Raw genomic sequence first — 23122 nt, 5'->3', positions numbered from 1 at the left:
AGTTTTTGTTTGGGGGGCATTTTGGGTCTTTTTTTTTTTTTTTTTTTTTGAGGCAGTTTATTTAATTACCTTTTGGTGTACCCTCCATTACAGAACGCATTCCTTGTGTTTGGGGTCAGAGAAATCCTATTAGTGGATCAGTGGGGTGCTATTAAAGGTCCAGTCCTTGTCCCATTCTGTAGTGGATCAGTGATTGGCAAGCCAGTTAAGGCAGACTTAAATTCTTTATTATATATATGTTGCCTTGTATTAGAAAATCAAATGCTATTCTCAGCATAAAACAGAATAATAAATAGCCACCTACAATCCTACCAACCACTTAAGGAGTAACTGTTGCTAACATTTTGGTCTTATTCTTCCAAACCCTCTTGCTTCATTTTTACCAGCATTTAGTGGTGTCAGTGGTCAGGATTTGGGCTATTCTAAAAGGAATTTGCAATTCCCTAATGACATAGGATGTTGAGTATCTTTTCATATGTTCATTTACCATCTGTGTGTCGTCTTCGATGAGGTGTCTGTGTATATCTTTTGCCTATTCTTTAATTGAGTTGTTTTCTTGTTGAGTTTTAAGTGTTCTTTGTATATTTTGGATACCAGTCCTTTATGAGTTACGTATTTTGCGAAGATTTTCTCCCAGTCTGTGACTTGTCTTTTAATTCTCTTAATAATGCTTCCACAGAAACCTTACCAGAAGCTCCTTTAGTGTCAGATTTTCTGGTAATAGTTTCTTCTAGGCTTTTTCTGTTGAGTGCCTCAGAAGTCTTCTAGCCTCTACTGGTGACCTGATTTCAAAGCTGCTTCCACATTTTTAGATATTTTTTCAGCCACACCTCATTTCCTGGTACCAAAATTTGTAATATGCTGCATATTATCACATTGCTTGGGTGTACCATAATTTTTTAAAACAGACCCCAGTTTCTGAATGTTTAGATGTCTAGATGTGCTTTCATTATTAGAAGCAAAGTGGTAGTGAACTTTTTGTGTATTACTACCTTGCATATTGGTTGAGTATTTACCTCAAAATAAGTTCTAGAAATGAAATTGTAAGTCAGAAGGTATTGCAGATTTTAAAGGTTGTAGTATATGTTTAATGGCAGACTCTTAATTCCTAACCTAGGTTGCTGACTTCAAGGCTGGTTTTTATTGTGGCCGCCTTTTCTTGGATTATTAATTCGTGGGAGATGTGATTGACTTTGATTTAATTGATTTCAAGTTGTAGATCAGTGTTTCTGAAACCTGGTCTTCTGATGTATGAGTCTGCAGAAACCCTTTCCACATTCTGATATGTGCTCTTACCGTGTGTTTTTACTTTCGTAGAAGCTTTCTGGAACACTTCAGTGTGGGGCCTGGGTGTGGCAAGGGCTGAGGGTGGGGTCAGTTGGTTTTTTGTAAGCACTGTCTTACAGGAAGAATCCAATGACCACTTCTCCTTGTTGTGATTGGTGTGCAGTTACATTCCTTGGCCATCTTCATTACATAGGCTAATTCTAGGGTAATTGTTTCAGTTATTCTAGTGAGGCAGTTTTTCCCACCTACTTATAATTACATACTTTTGGAATAAAAATGCTTGTGAAAATATTGGGACTTCTCTCAGGTGAAAAATATCTAGTTTGTGAGGATTGTAGATTTAGCAAATATCCTTTGTAAAATAACGTTTAAGTCCCATTCATGACCTAAAATGTAGATCGTTTATGGAGTTAGGGCTTATTTAATCTTATGCTGAAGCCATGTAACACGCTCCATAGAGAATACAAAAGAAGGGCATAGGTGTCCTTAACAAAAGTTTTACATTATAAATGAGAATGTATAATGTTCACATAAGAATAAAATGTTAATCAGGGTTCATAAAGCTCTAAATAGGCAAGCATAATACAATTAAAATTTGGTTTTAACAATGTGCTCTAAGTTGAGATGATTTAGAGGAAGAAGTTGAAAGGATTTATCTGAAATACTTCAATTCGTGTCTCCTCATTTTAGGATTGCATTTTAAAGACGATTTCTCTGATTGAGTTGTCTTTTGGAAGATAAAATCCATTTCAAGAGGACTTGGAGCTGGTCCTTGCCTTGAGGAAGCAGTGGCTTGTTTTCAAGAAGCCATTTCTGATATAAGGATCTACTCAGCATGCCTAATCAAGGAGAAGACTGCTATTTTTTTTTCTATTCTACATGTACCAAAGTAAGAATTGGCATCTTTAAAATCAGTTCTTTCTGTAATTTCTCTAATAAGATCTGATAAGATTTTCCAAGTATACTAAGTGTTCATGTTTTGTTTCGTTCAGCCATTTATTATCTGCTGCAGTTTTCTTAGTAGAGAATAGTACTCCTAGGAGAATTCATTATTCATCTTTTTTCCCTCTTCATTTATGTTCTTCATGTTCTACAAAAGTGAAAAAGTCCACAGCATATAGTCATCATTCACTGTTCTCTTACTGGTAATAATCATCTGTTCATAATTAATAATTACCTGTTGATAATTACCCCTGTTCAGGGTACGTTTGATTTGAATTAGGAGTACTTTGGCCTGGCTTGTAAACTTTGGTTTTATTTACTTGTATTAAATGAATGGGTGGGTTGTATTGTACTTCTAGAAGCTGTTGTGGGTTGAATTTGACTTTCTTCTTTTTTCCTGCTGAATAATAAAGCCATTCTTCTAAATATGCTTTTGTAGCATTTTAGCTTTTTCTGTCAAAACTTCCTGTTTCTCTGCTTGATTCTTTTGCAGCTCCATTCAGATCTGTCCACTCTTCTGTTCCTTTGTGACTAATTCTACACGTGTATATATTGTTAGAAAAACTTCTGAAATATCTCAGGGCTGTGTCTAAAACGATCAGTTTTGAGCAAAGCTCTGAGCATATACAGCATTGTGTTTCAGATACTGCTGTTGTAGAAGTACATAATGAAGCATGGAATTATACTTAAAGCCTCATCTCTTTGTGATTTTCCATCAAAAGCTGGTTACACAAGTCAAGATGTATAAAGTGGTTTTGAACTATAAATACATTTTTAAAGAGTACCGCTTAAAATACTTCCATTTATCTTTTTCAGCCCCATTTCCGCTCATGTCACTTTATGTTGTGAAATCAAATGAAGGAAACTGTCAAGGAGTAGGTCATAGGAAATTATAAATTTGTTGACCTCAGATTGTTCTTGTCTTCCATCTCCGTTTTCCACCTTGCCTGTCTTTCCTTACTTCTTTTTGTTTGTCCTGATGCCAGGACACTGTTACGGTGTACACTTTACCCAGGATCTGTTTTGGTACCACAGTTCTTTTCTGTATTCTTTTCATCTACAGGGTGACAGCTGTCCCTTCCGTCACTGTGAAGCTGCGCTAGGAAATGAAACTGTTTGCACATTATGGCAAGAGGGGCGCTGTTTTCGACAGGTGTGCAGGTTCCGGCACATGGAGATTGACGTAAGTTTTCAGTTTGTGTTATAATAAGCAGCCTGGTGTTGTGATGGGCCAATAAAAAATATAGGGAGAAAGGGGCACCTGGGTGCCTCAGTCGGTTAAGATCTGACTCTTGATTTTTGGCTCAGGTCATGATCTCAGGATTGTGAGATCAATCCCCATGTCGTGCTCTGCACTGGGCATGGAGCCTGCTTAAGATATGACACCTTATATATAATATACAGATTAAAATTTTTTTAATGATATAATGAAATTTCTGTTATAATGCTCACTTAATATCTTGATATTTTGGAGTATGAGTTGGTATCATTCTGGGAGCCAGTTCGGTAATGTATCTAAAGTGTAAAAATCATATGTGTGTCTTTGGGGAATATTTCTATTCTCCATTTATTGTATTTATTTTTTTTAAAGATTTTATTTATTTATATGACAGAGATCACAAGTAGGCAAGAGAAGCAGGCAGAGAGAGGAGGGGAAGCAGGCTCCCTGCTGAGCAGAGAGCCCGATGCGGGGCTCCATCCCAGGACCCTGGGATCATGACCTGAGCCGAAGGCAGAGGCTTTAACCCACTGAGCCACCCAGGCGCCCCTCTCCATTTATTTTAAACAGTCTCAAACTTAGAGAAAACCCACAAGTACATTATAAAACATTTTTCTAAGCCACTTGGGAGTAAACTGACATTCCCTGTCACTCCCAAATACGTTCATGAATATTTCCTACAAGCAAGAACATTCTCCTGGATAACTGTAATACAGCCATCAAAATTAGGAAGTTAACACGGATAGTTTACCTTCATGTAAACCTCAGAACCCGTTCAAGTTTTGCCACTGTACCAGTTACCTCCTTTATTGCAGACGCAGCAAGTCCGGAATGGAGGGTCAAATAGAGCTGGCATTGCTCTCTCGTTCTCCTTCATTCTTAAAGAGTTGCTCAGTGTTTCTTTACTTTTCATTCGTTTTGACACTTCTGGTAGTTCTAGGCCAGTTATTTTGTAGGATGTCCTTCAGTTTGGGTTTCTCTGGTATTTCCTCATTACTAAGTTCAAGTTATGTACCACTGGCAGGAATATCATAATTCCTCTCAGTGCACACTATTAGGTTACACAGACATAAAATTTTCATTATCCCATTACTGGTGGTGGTAACTTGGATCACTTTTTTAAGGTATGGTTTGTACCAAATTAGTTGACTATAAAGGTTTTTTCTTTGTAATATGCATTTTGTGGAGAGGTACTTTGAGACCCTGCTCTCCCATTTCTCACCAAATTTTCAGTTTTTTTCCACTTATTTGTGTTTGTGAACTCATGGTTTCCTCTTTTATTCAATGTGTTGTACTCCATTACTATCATTTTTAATCCTCAGATTGACCCAGTAAGAGCTGTTCAAGCTGATTTTGTGTCCTTCTGATGTTTTCTTCATTTCTTGAACACCTTAGTGCGTTCTGGCCTGACAAGATTTTTCAGGCTCATCCTATATTTTTCCTCCTCCTGTCCTGGAATTAGTCATTTCTCTAAGGAGCCCTGGATCCTTTTAGTGAAGAGTGATACATATAGAAATAAGATTTGGGCAGCTCCTGGAGTCTCACTGCTTCCAGGCCTGTGGTGGACAGAACAAGAATGTATAAATGGATTTACATACACATATTTCCATCATCATTTATTCTTTATATCTGTGTATTGAAAGTCATAAGTTTAAAAAAAAAAAAAAAGTCATGAGTTCACATAGATGGCACTGCAGGTTTTAGTCTAGGCTTCTCTTTTTTCCATACTTGTAACTGTCTTCTCCAAAAGTGAGAAATGTGTCCTTAACACTGGTTTTATCAGTCCCCTTGTTGGGTAAGCCAGTACTGTTCCCAGCCTCTTCCTTCCCCTCAGGCTCGACATCACACATGAGGCTGCTCTCCTACAGGGACATCTTTCTCACCTTGTTTTGATTCCAGTGACCCTGTACCAGGCCTCTCTCCTTGCTCCACCATAAGCACCTCGTCCTCACCATGCGAGGACCAACATCCTACTCTTGACTCCTTTCCACATGAATGTCCTTTTCATACCTTTGGACACTGCTACTCTGTGTGCCACAGCCCTCCCACGTGAGATGCTTACTTTTCTCACCCTGCTTATGTTCCAGCTCTGTGCCAGGTCCCCACTTGGGAAGACCCTGCCTGCCTTAACACCACTTAGTCATTGTTGTCCATTCTAGGCTCACCGTCCATAAATACACACTCCTCATCCTACACGGAGATTTCTTCTGCACAGAAGCCTTCCTTACCCTGCTCAGGCTCCAGCACGCTCCTATGCAGATGCCCTCCCAAGCCCTCCTTAATTCTGATGCTCTAGGCCACTTCAACCTTGTCACATGGTGCCTTCCTCATTCAGTCAGGCTCTAACACTCTGGTCTGGGCCATGTGTCCTTCCCTCTACCAGCAAGAGCCTACCTCTCATCTCAACCTCACCTAATGCCCTCGGACTAAATTGAGGGAGGCGGGGAAGGAAGGAAGAGCCTGACTCTGCAGTTTTAGGCCTGGGCTCATAGAGCTACTCCATGTGGGCTCCAGATTTGTGGCCTTTTAGCTGCATTCTGTGCTGCCTGTCTTCCAAAGAGCAGGGAATTCACGGAATAAATTCAGAGAAATACTATGCAGCTTTTGAAAATGCACACTGTTATATTGCCAGCACAATCTAAATTGACACAGCTCCCTAAAGGGTATGTCAGGGTCTTTGAGAACATCCACAGTGAGAGATTCCTTGGAATCTCCTGGGACTCAGCATATAGTTACATTCATGGCTAAGCTTTATTACAGTTAGGGGCGCCCGGGTGGCACAGTCGGTTGAGCATCTGACTCTTGATTTTGGGTCATCTTGTGATCTCAGGGTCATAAGATTGAGCCCCATGTCTGGCTTCGAGTTCAGCAGGGAGTCTGCTTGAGATTCTCTCTCCCTCTCCCACTTGTGCTCTCTCTCTCCCTCTCTGTAAAATAAATAAATCTTCAAAAATTTTATTACAATGATGGGAAGATAACACCGATCATAAGAGAGAAAAAGACATAGAGTCTGAAGGAATCCATGTGTGGATTGCTTTTGTGATCTCCCTCCCACGAGGGTTCACACAGAGCACACACTTCCCCCAGTGATGAAAATGCAGCACTATGTGTGGGATGTTTCTGCCTAAGGAAGCCCAGTAGAGACTCAGACATCCAAGGTTTTTAATGGGGCTTGTCACGTAAGCACCCCCTACCTATCACATACTGAAACTCTAGACTTGCAGAAGGATGGCAGGTGTTCAGCACAAGACATCTTCTTTGCACAGTCTAGGCACTGTAATCAGCTGACTGACTAGGAATATCCTAAGGGTCAGCTTTGCAAGCAAGGTATTTAAGGGAGCAGTCTTAGGGCTGCTCGCTTCACTCTTTTTTGCACAGACTTACTTGGCTACATTTTTCAAAATACTGTATGCTTTCCCTACCTTTGTCTCATCTCTGCTTCTGTGTGCAGAAGCAGATATATTCAGGATTACTCATTAGAGCATAATTTGTAATAATAAAATATGCGAAATACCTTCATTTAAAACAAATTTGCTACATTCATACAGTGAAGTGCTGGGCAACTGTTAAACGTTTTTTAAAGGGAAACTTAATTGATATGGAAAGATTGGGATATATTGTCAGTGAAGAAGTAAGGAGCAGAATAAGGTGCATAATATGCTGTCATTTGTGTAAAAAAGGGAGAAGAATGTGTTCTTTATTTGCATGTGTATTTTTTAAAGCTCTGGGAGCATAAAGGAGAAACTTGACAACACTAGCTGTCAGGGAGTGGGGACAAGAGCCTTTTTATTGTGCTAAAATTTGTAACCCCCCAAAGCACTTGCTGTGCTTTCATGGGCCATCTGCAGACATGCGCAGAGCACTGAGAAATTGGAGTCGCCTAACTTACATGCTGCCGGCTGAGATAGATAAATATTCTTTCAAGTGTACATGTAAACATTTAAATCAACCTACCTTCCTTCCTTCTTTTTCTTTCTCTCTCTCTCTTTCTCTCTCTCTCTCTTTATTTTTCTTTTAATAGTAAGCTCTACGCCCAATATGAGGCTTGAACTCTTGACCCTGAGATCAAGAGTCACATGCTCTGCCAGTCGAGCCAGCCAGACACACCTATAATTTCTTTTTTACATCCAAGAGTTCTATACTCAAGTGGTTCTCTTTGGGTAATAGCATGGCAGGCATTTATTAACCATTTTCCAAGTGGTTTTCATTATTTGTGTGTTAACCTTTCATTTAGAAACAAAATCCAGGGGCGCCTGGGTGGCTCAGTGGGTTAAGCCGCTGCCTTCGGCTCAGGTCATGATCTCAGGGTCCTGGGATCGAGCCCCGCATCGGGCTCTCTGCTCAGCAGGGAGCCTGCTCCCCCCTCTGTCTCTGCCTGCCTCTCTGCCTGCTTGTGATCTCTGTCTCTCTCTCTGTCAAATAAATAAATAAAATCTTTAAAAAAAAAAAAAAAGGAAGAAACAAAATCCATCAAGTACATTTTTGAAAGGGAAACTATTGATATGGAAGGATTAGGAGATTTTGTCAGTTGAAATACGACACTGACAATAAATGTCAGGTGACTCCTGTATACAGAGGGTACATTACAGAAGTCCTTCAGTAATTTGAAAACTGCCTCCAGGAAAGAAAAACTTAAGCGAAGACAGACCCAGGAGCAAGAAAGATTGCCATTAGATTCTGCCTTGAGGAGGGAGTAATTGAGTGATTGTAGTTTCTATTTAAAAAACAGTGGTAGCTATTATATTTAACTTTTTGGGTATGCCAGGAGAATGATAAATCCTATCCAAATCTTTGAAAGGTAAAGGAATTTGCTGTACTTTTAAAAAATGGGCAGTCCATACATGTGGCATTAACTTAGGACATAAATCTTGTGAATACCTTTTTTTTACCAAACTGCCTTTCAGAGATGTTGAGCTAGTTTATGTTTGTATTATCAGTACCATTGGATTGTGTGGTTCTGCATCCCCACCGACATGGTATACTGTCAAATTTTCAGTCTCTCCCTATAATAGATTTTCATGTTTGCTCTTTCCTGGTACATTTGAGGATCTTTTTGTGATGGTCATCATTTCTGTTTCTCACGTTATATTTTCAGCTTCTGAAGTAATGCTGCTGTGCTTTCCTAGAATTTTAAACCTTAGCTTGCTTATCATGAGCGATCCATCATAATCCAACAGATCCAAATCTGACTTTGTCCTTTGTCCCTTGATTGTCACTAACCACTCCCTCCAAGCTTATCACTATCCTGAGTATACTACCATAGAGAAATTTTGCCTGCTTTGATATCCCCATCAGTGGAATCACACAGTGTGCACTGTTGCGCCTGGCTTCTTCCTTCTGCACTGTCCTGTTAAGTGTAGGGATGGTTTATTCCTTCTCAGTACTGGATAGCATGCTATTGTGTGAATAAACTACAGTGTATTTATCTGTGCTGGTAATAATGTACATTTGAGTTTCCATTTGGGGGCTATTATAAATAGTATTATTTTGAACCATTCTTTATACACATCTTTTTTTTTTAAGATTATTTATTTATTTGAGAGAGAGAGAGAGAGAGATCACAAGTAGGCAGAGAGGCAGGCAGAGAGAGGGGGAAGCAGACGTCACGCTGAGCAGAGAGCCCAATGCGGGGCTCGATCCCAGGACCCTGGGATCATGACCTGAGCCGAAGGCAGAGGCTTAACCCACTGAGCCACCCAGGCACCCCCCTTTATACACATCTAATGTATATCTGAGAACTAATGTATATATTTTGGCTGGACATAGCCCTATGATCCAGCAGTTTATTTTAGGTATGAAGGTGTCTTTTTCCTCATTCCCCTTCATAAGAGTGAGGTAACTTGGGAAGGAAAAGTACCATCCTTAGTGTGTTATTTGTGCCTTACTTTGAGAAGTCACGAAAGTGAAAATTTTCCTCAAAGCTGTGAGCTCTCAGTTTTAAATAAACTTCAGTTTATTGAGTCCTTTCTATGTGCTAAGTGTTTCATATACATTATTTCATTTTATCCTCATAAGAAGCCAAGTAGATAGCTCCTGTTTACTGCCATTTTTATGGCTGAGGAAACTAAGGCTGAGAGGCATTAAATTATTTGTCCAACATCACATGGCCAGTATGTGGCATAATGTTATCTTTGGTTCCATAATCTTAACTAATATATTGTCCTGCTTCTCTGAATTAAACGTAGGCACCTAGGGGTTCCACCAGCAGCAGATGAGCTACTTTCCTACTCCCTTCATCTCTCCCTCGAGCATGGAGGGCCTCTTTCAGCAACCCCTCTTCCTCGTGCTCACAATCTGCTCACATGCCTCAGAGTTTTGAACCCTGAATGAACTTTATTCAGAAAGCAAATGACCAAACACCTCATTTTTTATTTGAAAACAATGTATTTTTCTTCCTATAGAAAAAACGTAGTGAGATTCCTTGTTACTGGGAAAATCAGCCAATGGGATGTCAGAAACTAAACTGCGCTTTCCATCACAACAGAGGACGTTATGTTGATGGCCTTTTCCTACCTCCAAGCAAAAGTAAGATGTGTTTTTAATTTTTGAAAGAATAGTTTCTATTTAATGAACACCTGCTACGTACATTGGACAGAGTATTTTACAACATTGCCTTTTAGTCTTGGGAGAGAGCAGTTTTATTTCCACTTTACAGATGAAGGAACTCTGAACTTTTAGTTAAGGTTAAATGACTTGTATATAGTCATAAACAAATTAAGTATCACAGTCAGGATTAAAACTTCGTTACCAAAAGTCATGCTGCCTCCCAAATGTTTCTTGGCATGACAGTTTAAGTTACTATACCTTCATTTCCCATTTTCTTATAAGACCCAGTGAGTTTTCCAAAAGAAACCAGATTCTCCAGGCCAGGGTTTGGCAAATCTGGTCCTTCACCCATTTTATAAAATAAAGGTTTATTGGAAGGAAGCCATGTCTGTTCATTCACATATTTTCTATGGCCAGATTTTGTGCTCCTTCTCCACAGAATTGAGACACAGAGGTCTACAAAGCCTAAAATACTTAATATCTAGCTCTTCACAGGAAAAGTTTGCCAGCCCAACTCTAGGCTATAATCTAAAATAAAATTTATATTCCCCCCAAAACTAGTTTTTATTTGCCATATCTCCTTTAACATTTCCTACTGGAATGATCAGCCATTTAAAAGCCACATCTTACGTGATTAAAATTTGATGGCTACATGTTGTCCCCTCTAAGAGAAAAAATGGGCTTCCTCCTCTCTGGTTTAGTTCAGACGTGTTACCTACCATGTCTTTTAACAGCTCCTTTTTTGCTGAGCAGAAAGCTTCGAATTTTAGTATTAAAATTAAATGTCTAGAATTTGTAAAGTTTTATGCATTTGGTGTCCAGATTATTCTGTCTTTTGAACACATACTTTGAACGTTGTGTACAGCGAAGAGTTACTAGCTAAAAGCCATTTTTTCCCTCCCTGGGAGTTGAGAACCTAATTGTGAGAATGGAGAAATCAGGTAAAAAGACATAAGTGGTTGAGGGAAAAGCACCAAACTTAGCATATGTGGTTGGAGATTTTTGATGAATTGGGACTTTATCTTCTATTTTTAATTTATGACTGATGTTGTATGTTCAGCTGTGTTGCCTACTGTGCCTGAGTCACCAGAAGAGGAAGTGAAGGCTAACCAGCTCACAGTTCAACAGAACAAATTGTCTGTCCAGTCTAATCCCTCCCCTCAGCTGCGAAGTGTTATGAAAGTAGAAAGTTCAGAAAATGTTCCTAGCCCCACCCATCCACCAGTTGTAATCAATGCTGCTGACGATGATGAAGATGATGATGGTAAGTTTTAGCTCTTTCTTTAAGGCAAATAACTGATCGGGGTCACTCAGTGAATTGGAATCAAGATTAAAACTTGAGGCCCTCTGTTAATTGTAAATTTACCTCACATGTCGATACATAGATCAGTTTTCCGAGGAAGGTGATGAAACCAAAACACCCATCCTGCAACCACCTCCTGAAGCTCATAATGGATTACGGACAGCCTCTGCCCGGAAACCTGGAGTCAATTTGAAGCAAGGTAAGAAGAGGCTGCACTGATCTGCTTCCTGCTCATAAATCTAAAAGCACTGTTGAATGTGCCCAAACTACTTTAAATACATTTGAAATTTAGATCACAGGGGCAACTGGCTGGCTTAGTCCGTTAAGCTGCTGCCTTCAGCTCAGGTCATGATCCCAGAGTTCTGGGATCGAGCCCTGCATCGGGCTCGCTGCTCGACGGAGGGCCTGCTTCTCCTCCTCCCTCTGCTGTTCTGCTTGTGTGCTCTCTCTGTCAAATAAATAAATAAAATCTTTAAAAAAAAAAAAGAAAGAAAGAAATTTAGATCATGATCATCACTACCACCTCTCTGTCCCTGACTCCACAATACACACACCCATACTGACGCTTGCTTTCTCTTACTCATTCAGAAAACATTTGCTTGTGCACAAATAAAATGCAAAGGGCATGAGATGTTAGTTCCTCATGTGATTTCTGTTTGGGTTTCTCAGGTGAATGTTTGAATTTTGGAATAAAAACTCTTGAGGAAATTAAGTCAAAGAAAATGAAGGAAAAATCCAAGAAACAAGGTGGTAAGTCATCATTTATGACACAGACAGTTGAATTTTGCTGGAGAAGAGTAACAGGGAGACTTCTAATAACAAAGACCTGGCAACAGCCAAAATGAACACATAGATTTTGACTTCTGTGGCTTGTTTGAAGTAAAACACACTTATTTAAATCAGGGCTGCTTTTTTAGTACTTGAAGGAACTGCTTTATCTTCAGAAATACAACTCCAAAGAACTACATATAAAAATCATATTGAGAGGAAAACCTTTATTTTGTAGTAGATGAATTCTTCTCAGGAGCTGCTAGAATTTAGTAAGGTTGACTTAGCCTGGTCAGTCTATATTTCCAACCCTAAAAATTACAGATACATTGTGAAATGTAGCAATTAAAAAGGATCACATGGTTGGTTTTAAGTATTTGCTTGCCAAAGCTTGTTCTGTAGGAACCTTGGAGTTGTGTTTTGCAGGTGATTAAATATAGATTTTAAAAGGTTAAATTGGCTTGGTGGCGGTGTGCTTCAGGTTAACCTTAGAATGTTAGCCTTTTTGGTAAATAAAAGTAGATTGAGGGCCTAAGTCACTGAAAATTTTGTATTTTATTTTTACCTTGTGTCCAAAGTAGATAAGAGATAGGGATTATCTCCTCTCTCCCACCCTACCCCAACTCACTATAGGCAAATAGGAACAGAAAAACTGGCTTGTAGTCATCCAGTGGTCGGTATTGAACTTAACTGATCACAGAAGCAAAGTATCTTGGCTTATAATAGCTTTATTTTCCATAAATTATTTGCTGTTCTTTGACTTGCTTTATTCAGAAGGTTCTTCCGGAGTTCCCAGTCTTTTACTCCAACCTCAGCCCATTCCAGGTCCTGAAAAAGAGAATGTCCGGACTGTAGTGAGGACAGTAACTCTTTCCAGCAAACAAGGTGAGGTATAGGTAGGTCTAGGTTGAGAGTTGTCAGGCTGCCACTTTTTAATTGAGCGAGCAAAGTCCTTGAGTGTAGTGTGCCTTTGATGGGTTTGCAGGAAGACCTTAGTTATGTTGGTCAGATAGTAGGATGAAAAGAAAAATCAGTGCATTTGACTCTTACTTTAAAGGTTGAAATTCTTGCTCAAGCAGCTCTCACATTTAGGTATATTTAATTTTAAATTTACACTTTATCTGTATCCATTCAGCAAATTTATTGACTGCCCATTATGGGTAAAGAACTATAGTAAACTTTGTAAGTTCTAGAAAAATGTAGGACTTTTCCCTTAATAGTTTTAAACCTGGTAAGAAATATGACACAAGTAATTGTAGTATACAGATATATTTAAATGTGCTGTTCAAACAACAATTAGAGGAAAAAGAGCTCACTTTTTCCTGGTTATCAAAGTTCTACATTAGAGTTAGCGAGAGAGTAGAGTGTGATTTCATTTTAGCATATCGAAGTGCACAAGCGAAAGTATAGCTTGGGTTTTGTAAGCAATTGATTATAACACACCTGTTTTCATATACTTGGCTACTGTTAATAATTAGGACTGTATTACCGATTCCTTTTGGGCTGTGCATTTGGCTATTTAAATTACTATTTAATAGATTAAATCTTTTTTTATCCCATATGACAGTCTTAATACTGAGATCTGACTTTCAAGAGACTTTCTGGGTGGGCTTATGATATCAGAACATATTTTGTACCCATTATTATTACTGAATACAGAAAAATTGGCTAATTTAGAGAAATTCTGTTTTTTGCCATTTCAGGAGAAGAACCCTTGGTAAGATTGAGTCTCACCGAGAGACTGGGAAAACGAAAATTTTCAGTAGGTGAGATGAGTTTTGTGCAGATCCTTTGTTTTCTTCTGTTCATGCATTAACATGATAATGTTCCCCCAAACTGCCTTTATACAATGTCCTGTCGATATTAATTTATTTGCTGGTCCCTCTGAATGCTTGGCTGAAAGAACGTATAAAATTTCTTTGTTTTTCACATGTGCATTATACCTGTTATTGATTTACAGAAATTTAGAGTGTTAGAATTTAAGTAGATTATAACCAGCTTTTTAGAAGGTACTCTGTTGAAAAAACAGTGTCTCTTTGGACAAATGGAAATTTGAGTTTTTTAGAGGGGAAAAAGTGTCCAGTTAATATAATTTGGTCCCTGAGTTTATTGATGCTATCTTATGTTTAGGGAAGTGTTTTATCATATTATTGAATTGTTATGTATATACCCTAATGTATCTGTCTCAAAAGAATTTTGAAAATTTTGTCTGATTTCAGCTATTTCTTCATACTTTTCTTAAAGTATGGTTACAAATATGAAATATTACCTATTTTGTGTTATCTTTGATACCATTTTCACTGCTTAAGAAGTTTTAGGTAAAAAATAACAGCTTTTTAAATTCCACATACATGTAAACTTTGTTATTTTTTGGTCTCACATTTAAATTATAAATAGAGTAGAGAGAAAATCATACCCTATGTAGGGTCTTTTGAATTTTTAATGGGATGCCGCAAAGATTATCTTTAGTTGAGCAATGTGAAAAACCATTTTTAACTTGTGACATTTAATCAACCCATATTGAACAGTATAATATAATAAACCATGAGTCAAGAAACTTGGTAAGGCCTTGGCTCTGCCACTGATTGGTGACTTGAGTAAGATAGAGTTTTTCATAACCTTAGACGTCTTACCTATAATTGAAGAATGGGGACTATTTGGTCTTCCCATTTTTCATGTCACGGAAAAATACAAAGATTCTTTTGCTGTCTGCCAGGAACATCCCAGGTGCATTTAAGCACAGATACGCCTGGAATTGAGCCAAGTGGCCACTTAAGATGTTTTTTGTATGTGAAGTTTTTCTCACATATTACTAATGCTGAATTTTGGGCTTAATCAGGGCTTATCATTCTCCATTTGTAGTTTTAGTCCATTATTTGATAGATGTTGATTTCTGCATTCTACTCTTTGTGTCCCTTTCCTCATTTCTTCTTTCTGGGACATTTTTATTCTCTAACATTGAGTTCTCTGAGCACACTAGTGAATGAACACACCATATAAATGCAGAAAACTGACAGACTTACTCTGCATTGTCTCTTTTGCTTGTATTTCTTGACCTTGTTGAAGATTGATTTGAACTAAGTTCTCTCCATTTGTAGGGGGTGACAGCGATCCTCCGTTAAAGCGTAGCCTTGCACAGAGGTTAGGGAAGAAAGTGGAAGCTACAGAAACAAACACTGACAAAGCACCAAAGAAAGGTACCTTTGTTCTAATACACTGTGTGTGTGTGATCATGACACTTGTCCCTTGTAATATTAACAGGCATTGTTCATCATTCTTTTTTGTTCAGGTAGGTTAGATTATCTTCTGTCTGCATTATTCCACAAACATTTGAGTATTTACTCTGCTGGATTCTAGGGAGATGCCACTGGGTAGAATAAATACCATCACAGTCCTCAGGAACTTACAGTATAATGGCAGATAGGAATATTTATATATATTGTGATAAATTCCGTGATGGAAAAAGTACACAGTGTTATGGGAGCACACAAGAAGGGCGCCTCTTACCATCTGTCAGGAAAGGGTCCCCAGGGCAAATTATATTGAAACCTAGACCAGAAACATGAGTTAGGAATAGGCAGGTAATGTTGAAGGACCAGAGGCTATGCCGAGGCAGAGAGAAAAATATATGCAAAGGCACAGAGCTAAGAAAGCAAGTTGTACTCAAGGGACTGAATGTGGTTGAAACATAGAATTGGGGTAAAGAACATGGTGACTGGAGAGGAGGAAAGACTTAGATCATTTGGAGCCTTTTAAGCCATAGTAGAGAGTTTGGGCTTAGTAGCAAACCTTGGGAAGGTTATGAACAAGGATCAGAAGCTCAGATTTGCCTTTTAGAACCATCGGCCTGCCTAAAATATGGAAAAAGGTTAGAAGGACAAAAGTGCTATCCAGGATATGAGTTAGCAGCCTGTTATAAAATAATCTAGACAAGAGGAGTTAGTGGCATAGATTTAGTATTCTTAAAAGTTGGTATGGAGAGATGTGGACTAAACTGAGAGATATTTGGGAGTTAGAATGACTACGTGGTTGAAGTTCTATTTATAGGAAGAAGTCAAGGTTGGAATTTGTTTTCCTTTTATGACTTGGCAGTGAAACATTGGTGTTAATCACTAAAAGAGTAGGTGGGGGGGTTTCCCTTTTATTCTGTTTAGTTTTAACTTCTCTTGAAGATGAGAAACTTTTTTCCACTTTCCCTGTAGCCCAAGAGGCTTTGATGAGTAGATGTTTTCATCTAGGATGAAAATAACAGCTTTTTTGGATTCTCAGAGCAAACAGTTTACTTTTTCTTTGTAGTCATAACCTTTTTCTCCTTGCCTATTGATTATACTAAAAATTTTCATAACTAAAAACTACATTTTAAATAGATTGGGGGAGCCTTTTAATGCCATTAAGAGTATAAAAGTTTGTATAGTAATAAAAAAATTATTTCCCTGAGCGGCACCTGGGTGGCTCAGTTATTAAGCGTTGGCCTTCTGCTCAGGTCATGAACCCAGGGTCCTGGGATTGAGCCCCGCATTAGGCTCCCTGCTCAGTGGGAAGCCTGCTTCTCCCCCTCCCATTTCCCCTACTTGTGTTCCCTCTCTTGCTGTGTCTGTCTCTGTCAAATAAATAAGTAAAATCTTTAAAGAAAAAAAATTATTTCCCTGAATTCAATAGTTTTTGCTTTTCAGATCTAAAAAAAGATTATATTTTTTTAAGCCTTCCCAAGTGCTCTAGGGAATCCATGATTCGCAGAGGTCTTGTTCTGTGGAAAAGAAAAATTTTAAGACCTCAGGAGATTTTTTTTTTTTTAAGTATTTGCGTTAGAAGACAAACATAAGCCTAATTTGTGAACTTTGAAAAAAAAGGTCTCTGTTCAACTTTTGGTTTTTTAAAATATGTTTTTTTACAGTTCACGTTTCCAAGTCTCTGAAGGAGCGATTAGGCATGTCAGCTGGTCCCAACAGTGAGGAGGCAGCAGGTAAGTAAACCCTAAGACCAGCTTCTGATATTTTTTCCTTCCTGTAACTATCTTTACTTTTTCTCTGATTTATTTTCTTGTTAGGTTAGGACTTGTGGTTAGGTTAGGTCTTGTGGTTTTTGTGGTTTTATATATTTTTTTAAAGTAATTGACAACTCACTAGTATGAGTTCTTCTTTTAAGATCTTATTTATTGGAGAGAGAGAGAAAGAATGAGTAGTGGTGAGGGGCAGGGGGTGGGGAGGGAGAGAGAGAGAAGCAGACTCCCTGCCGAGCAGGAAGTCTGCCCAGGGACTCAATCCCAGGATCTGGAAATCATGACCTGCACCAAAGGCAGATGTTTGACTGAGCCACCCAGGTGCCCCATGAATCCTCCTCTTAAAAGATGGCGAAATGATGACTTCACCATAGCATTAGTAGCTAGAAACTAGAAACTACCTAAATATCCAACAAAAATTCAACTAAGGTGCTTATGTACAAAAATAATTATTGTCACAAGTCATATTTTGAACAATAATGATTTGAAAAACTTCTCACCTCGTATTGAATGAAGAAAGGTTACAAAAGAACACATACTGCTTTTGACCTTTGGATTTAGGGTAAGAACCTTATTTTGTAGGGGTGATGAAGCTTATTTTCTTATTGTAAAAACTCGTTCTCAGAAATGACATCCTTGTGTATGAGATGATTCCACTTCTGTAAAGATAAAAATACATGCCTGGGGAAAACACTGCAAAAAATACACCAAAATAATTTTCTTCTCTATATTCTACACTCTTCCTGTACTCTGATTTTTAACGCTTTTAAATCATAAGATCTAACCACTTAGTGTTTATATGTATATAGTTTAAAGAACAGTAAAATGAACCTGTACCCCAGCCATCCTGTTCTTTTGTACCTCACTCTTCTGATTGAGCCAGGCTGGCGCCCCTCAGTTTGCTGCTTTTTAATTTTTATGTCTATGTTTATGAATGGTGTTAGCCTGTGTTTTTGTTTTTTCATCCTATCCTTATCTGTTTTGTATATTAAGATTTTTACCAGCATCATAAAAGGAGAGTCTGATGTCAAACATTCCTACCCTTTTGTAAAGAACCTGGGTTTATTCTTCAGAAACTTTTAGAATTTTCTCTGTATTCCTCCCTACTGTTTTGGAATTTTAGTACAGTAGGTCTAAACGTGGCACTTTTGGTTTATTCAGCCCAGTGTTCAGTGGGCCCTTCAAATCTGAGGACTTAGTTCTAGAAAACATTGCTCTCATTTCTGAGTATGTCTTCCCATACTTCCTTTGGTTTCTCTGTGCGTTCTTACCAGACAGAAGCTGGAATGGCCGGACATAGGCTTCACGTCTCTTTTAACCTTGCTGTCATGCTCTCCACTCCTTGGCTTTTTGTTTGTCTCTTTGTTTGGTTTTGATTTTTGCCTCACGTTCTCTGGTCTTTGCTTGGCCTTATTATCTAGGTCAGGAATTGACAGACTATTTGTGGAAGGTCAGATAGTAAATGTTTTCGGTTTTGGCGCTGCAGTCTCCTCACAGCTACTGCACTGTGCCATCGTCATGCAAAAGCAGTCCTGTGCAGTACGTCTGTCCATCCGTGTGTCTGCGCGGCTGCATCCTAATCAAGCTGTATTTACATGATAGAGGCTGTGGCCACAGTGGGCCCATCTGCTGTAGTCTGCCAGGCCTCTTCTAGATGGCTGATTTTTGACCAGCCTTGTCTTTTTGATGCTTTTCAGTTCCTTTGGTAGGGTTTATTTGTGCATCTGTGTCTTGTTTATTTGTTTTTGAAGACTTATTTATTTGACAGAGCGAGAGGAAACACAAGCAGGGGGAGTGGGAGAGGGAGAAGCAGGCTCCCCACTGAGCAGGGAGCCCGATGCTGGTATTGATCCCAGGAGCCTGGGATCATGACCTGAGCCAAAGGCAGATGCTTAACAACTGAGCCACCCAGGTACCCCAAGTGCACCTGTGTGTTTATCTTCCAAAGACCTTTTTTTCCCTTGTCTCTGTTTTCTCCCTGTTTTATAGCCTGATTTCGGGCTCCCCTAGAGTTTCTCCTTGGAATCGTTTAAAAAGAGAAAAAAAAAGTGTATTATTTTGTCATCTCCATCACTTGTTTGTTTTGATCCACTTTTAATGATGTTGTTTCATAGCACTTGGGTTTCCTGTGGCGGTTCTAAAGGTCTTACTCCCAAGTGGTCCTCTCTTCTGACTGGGAGGCACAGGTGAGGGCTGCCTGAGTTGGGAAGGGCATGCTAAAAGGCAGCTTGCAGGGGGCACCTGGGTGGCTCATTTGGTTAAGCGTCTGCCTTCGGCTCAGGTCATGATCCCAGGGTTCTGAGATCAAGCCCTGCATCAGGCTCTCTGCTCAGCGGGGAGTCTGCTTCTACCTCTCCCTCTGCCTGCCTCTCCGCCTACTTGTGCTATGTCTGTCAAATAAATAAAATCTTTAAAAAAATAAAAATAAAAGGCAGCTTGTGTGGGTTGCAGGCTAGAAGTCTGGGGGCCCATACCATTGCCACAGTAAGAAAGATTCTTTCCTTCCTTTGCTTTCCTTTTTCCTCTTCTCCCCTGTTGTTTTTCTGCTTGGCATTTGTTCATCTTCTCCCTTCAACCCCAGCCTCCTAAATCGCTCCCCTTCCCAGCAGATTCTCCTCTTTCCAGGGAGCAGTTCCCAGGAGGTGGTCATGACTGGTCCACCTATGCTATATGGCATCCTTATATTTCTACCCACGGTTGCTTTTCTTACTAGTTAGGCAGTTTTCTTTGGCTGCTGGGAAGAACAGGTCTCAATCCTGCAGTTTCATTTGTTCTTTTTCTATTTTTCTGTAAATTCATGTAGCTGCTGTCTTCTCTCAGAAGTCCGTCAAGATTTATGTCTGTCAATGGCAGCTTATTTTCCACTGCTATTGTGGATTTATTCTACTTTTAATGTCTTCTCTATTGTTTTGATAAAATTTTGGTAGAGTGGGGAAATAAGATCTTCAACCATTCACACAATTCCTTGGAGTGGTAACTTTGAAATCAATCCGCCATCTTTAAGTGGAAAAAAAATTTTTTTTAAAGCCTAAGGAAGTAATTCAGTATCTTTTTGAGTGCTTCCTATGTACCGTTATATACTAAAATATTTCCGATAATTACATTTAGTCGGTTTTCATGAAGTATCTAGTATGGCTGGAAATGCAGGACATTGCAGTACTGTGGGAGCAGTGCTGTGATCAGAGAAATAAACTAGATTGGTGGGTGTCAGGTTCTAAATCGAACTTAGTTAAAACTAGGCAGCAAGAGAATGAGACCAATAGGGCACATTCTCTGTAGAAGGCGTAGCACTTTCAAAAGATCAGAAGGTGAAACCAAACATGATGTGTTTAAGGTTGTTAAAGGATAGTTTTTGTTTTGGATCTTTCATTAAAAGCTGTTAATCAGGGGCGCCTGGGTGGCTCAGTCGGTTAAGTCTGCCTTTCAGCTCAGGTCAGGATCTCATGGTCCTGGGATCAAGTCCTGGGGCAGGCTCCCTGCTAAGCAGGGAATTTGCTTCTCCCTCTCCCTCTGCCCCTTTCCCCTCCTCGTGCTCTCTCCCTCTCTCTCTTTCCAAAATAAAAAAATAAAATCTTAAAAAAAAAAAAGCTGTCTTTTAGTTAACAAATGTGTGTGTACAATCTCCATATTTTTCTTGTTTTTCCCACATCACTTCATTATTTCTTTTAGCCCTCAGTAAAGATGAGCATATCTGTCAAGTGTGAAAGTTGCTCTTTAAACAGATATAGAATGACTAACATATCATTAAAAATAGCTCTTCAGTAGCATGCCAGTCTCTGGGCCTTCCCCATTTTTCTTCTGTCTTGTTACCTGTTTTACTTCTGTTCATCCTTCAAATATCACTTAAACATTACTTCCTCTGAAAAGATTGCCTCAACCAATTCTTAGACAAAGGCTGGGGTTCTTGCTCCTTTGTAGTATTCTATTTCCTGTATGAAAGTTGTCATTATTGGGGTTCCTGGCTGGCTCAGGCAGTAGGGCATGCAGTGCAGCTCTTGATCTCAAGATCATGAGTTCAAGCCCCATTGGGCCTAGAGCTTACTTTAAAAAAAGACAAAACCCACAAAGTTACTATTATCATATTGTAAACTACATGGGGTCAGAGACTGTGTCTTATCATTATATTTCTAGCACAGTGTCCAGCACATGTTTATAATGAATGGAAGAATTAATTCATTGCCATTTTGTTAAGATTTACAATGACAGCCGTCTCCAACTAATTAATGGCTTTGAGATTCTTCAGGGATAAGCTTTTGACTAGAACCCCAACAAATTTTTGCCACCTAAGAGTTTTCTTTGAGGTCCACTACCTGAAACGTGCAGTATTTTAAAACTGAAATTGAAACTAATATGCTTTGATCATTTTAATTACCTGCCTACAAGATAGCGCTCTGTTAGGACGCTGCCCTGATCTAAGAATAGACAGAGCATAAGTGGTTAAGCGGTGAGCTCTAAATACAGTGACTTGTTTCTCCCTCCCCGTGAAAACAGAGCGAGGCACTAAAGTTGGTGAAATCCATGTGAAGACATTAGAAGAAATTCTTCTTGAAAAAGCTAGTCAGAAACGTGGAGAATTGCAACCTAAACTGAAGACCGAAGGACCTTCAAAAGTTGATGATGCTACTTTAGGAACAAGAAGCCCCTCCACCATCAGAATCAAAACCTTCTCTGAGGTCCTGGCTGAAAAGAAACATCGGCAGCAGGAAGCAGAGAGACAAAAAAGCAAAAAGGATGTAACTTGCATCAAGCTAAAGACAGATAGTGAAATTAAAAAAACAGTGGTTTTGCCACCTGTAGTTACCAGCAAAGGACAATCAGAGGAGCCTGCAGGTAGAGCGAAGTCTATGCAGGAGGTGCACATCAAGACGCTGGAGGAAATTAAACAGGAGAAGGCACTGCGGGTACAGCAGAGCTCTGAGAGCAGCACCAGCTCCCAGCCTCAGCCTGAGGCCACCCCAGGGGCAAGGCGGCTTCTCCGAATCACAAAAAAAACAGGTAACACCACAGTTGGTCTGTAGTACCATTTCCCCGGATCATATTTCAAAGGGCAGTATTGGCTCAGGATTTTCCTAGGGGTTCTGTGAGAACTTTACTCAGATCACTTTCGAAGACCACTGGGTCAAGTGCAGTTAAGCTCTTTCTTTGCAGGAGCGCTATTATATAGACCTTTGATATTTTAAGGTGTGTTTTGAAACTTTATGAGGACGAATGGGCTTCATCCACTTTGTCCTATCTTAGCTTTATTTTCATTAAGAAAAGTTTCGCTTTCATCTGTTCATGAAGTTGCAGCCTAAATGAAATAATTAATGGTGGGTTTAATGTGAATATAGGTATAAAAGAAGAGAAGAAACTACAAGAAGGGAGTGAAATTGCTTCCCAGAGCGGTGTTAATAGAACAGAAGCTAAAGAGGTGAGTTTATTTAGGATCATTTCATGGTTTTGTTCATGGCAGGCGAAGGCCAGATGAATGATAAAATGTGCCTTTTGGTTTTAGCTAATAAATTTCTTTTTAATGCTTTAATAATAAATTAGGTAAACAGTTATGCTTATACTTTTTTTAATATAAATTTCATCTTTTTTTTTTTTAAGATTTTATTTATTTGACAAAGAGAGAGCACGCACAAGTAGGGGGAACAGCAGGCAGAGGGAGAGGGAGAAACAGGCTCCCTGCTGAGCAGGGAACCCAGCGTGGGCTTGATCCCAGGACCGTAGGATCGTGACCTGGGCCAAAGGCAGATGCCCAACGATTGAGCCACCCAGGCACCCTATGCTTATACTTTTCTATGAGAATTTTTTGTACTTGTGTTTTTATTTGTTCTTTGCCCCTTAAAGTTTTTTTTTTTTTTTTTTAAACTAAGCATAATGGCACTCACTGTACAAAAGTTGGGGACTTTTATCTTTTAAAAGAATTAAAACCCTATAATTGTGCAACTCAGAGACAACAACCATTAGCTTTTTTTTTTTATGTGTTTTTCTCAAGTCTTTGATTTATGTACATACGTATGTGAACTTGTTCATTGTCTAACTCATGTTTAGAAAGTAATTGAGACCTCCATAG

General features: G+C 39.1%; 1 protein-coding gene across 4 annotated transcripts in view; it reads left to right on the top strand.

Annotated features, from left to right (window-relative positions):
• Nucleotides 1-23122, top strand: part of ZC3H11A (zinc finger CCCH-type containing 11A) — a 41304-nt gene that overhangs the window by 13150 nt on the left and 5032 nt on the right. For all 4 annotated transcript variants that reach the window (XM_080824924.1, XM_080824923.1, XM_080824922.1 and 1 more), the window contains 12 exons: nt 1978-2176; nt 3293-3412; nt 9850-9973; nt 11055-11258; nt 11380-11496; nt 11967-12047; nt 12840-12950; nt 13769-13831; nt 15164-15262; nt 16960-17028; nt 21556-22059; nt 22395-22474. In XM_080824924.1, coding sequence (XP_080681050.1) covers nt 2123-2176; nt 3293-3412; nt 9850-9973; nt 11055-11258; nt 11380-11496; nt 11967-12047; nt 12840-12950; nt 13769-13831; nt 15164-15262; nt 16960-17028; nt 21556-22059; nt 22395-22474 — 1626 coding nt within the window. In that variant the 5' untranslated portion in view covers nt 1978-2122. The remainder of the gene's footprint in view (nt 1-1977; nt 2177-3292; nt 3413-9849; nt 9974-11054; nt 11259-11379; nt 11497-11966; nt 12048-12839; nt 12951-13768; nt 13832-15163; nt 15263-16959; nt 17029-21555; nt 22060-22394; nt 22475-23122) is intronic.

The sequence above is a fragment of the Martes martes genome, assembly GCF_963455335.1.
Source record: "Martes martes genome assembly, chromosome: 15".
NCBI classification, from domain to species: Eukaryota; Metazoa; Chordata; class Mammalia; order Carnivora; family Mustelidae; genus Martes; species Martes martes.
Note: the sequence above shows the minus strand (reverse complement) of the source record. Positions and strands in the feature narration are given on the sequence as shown.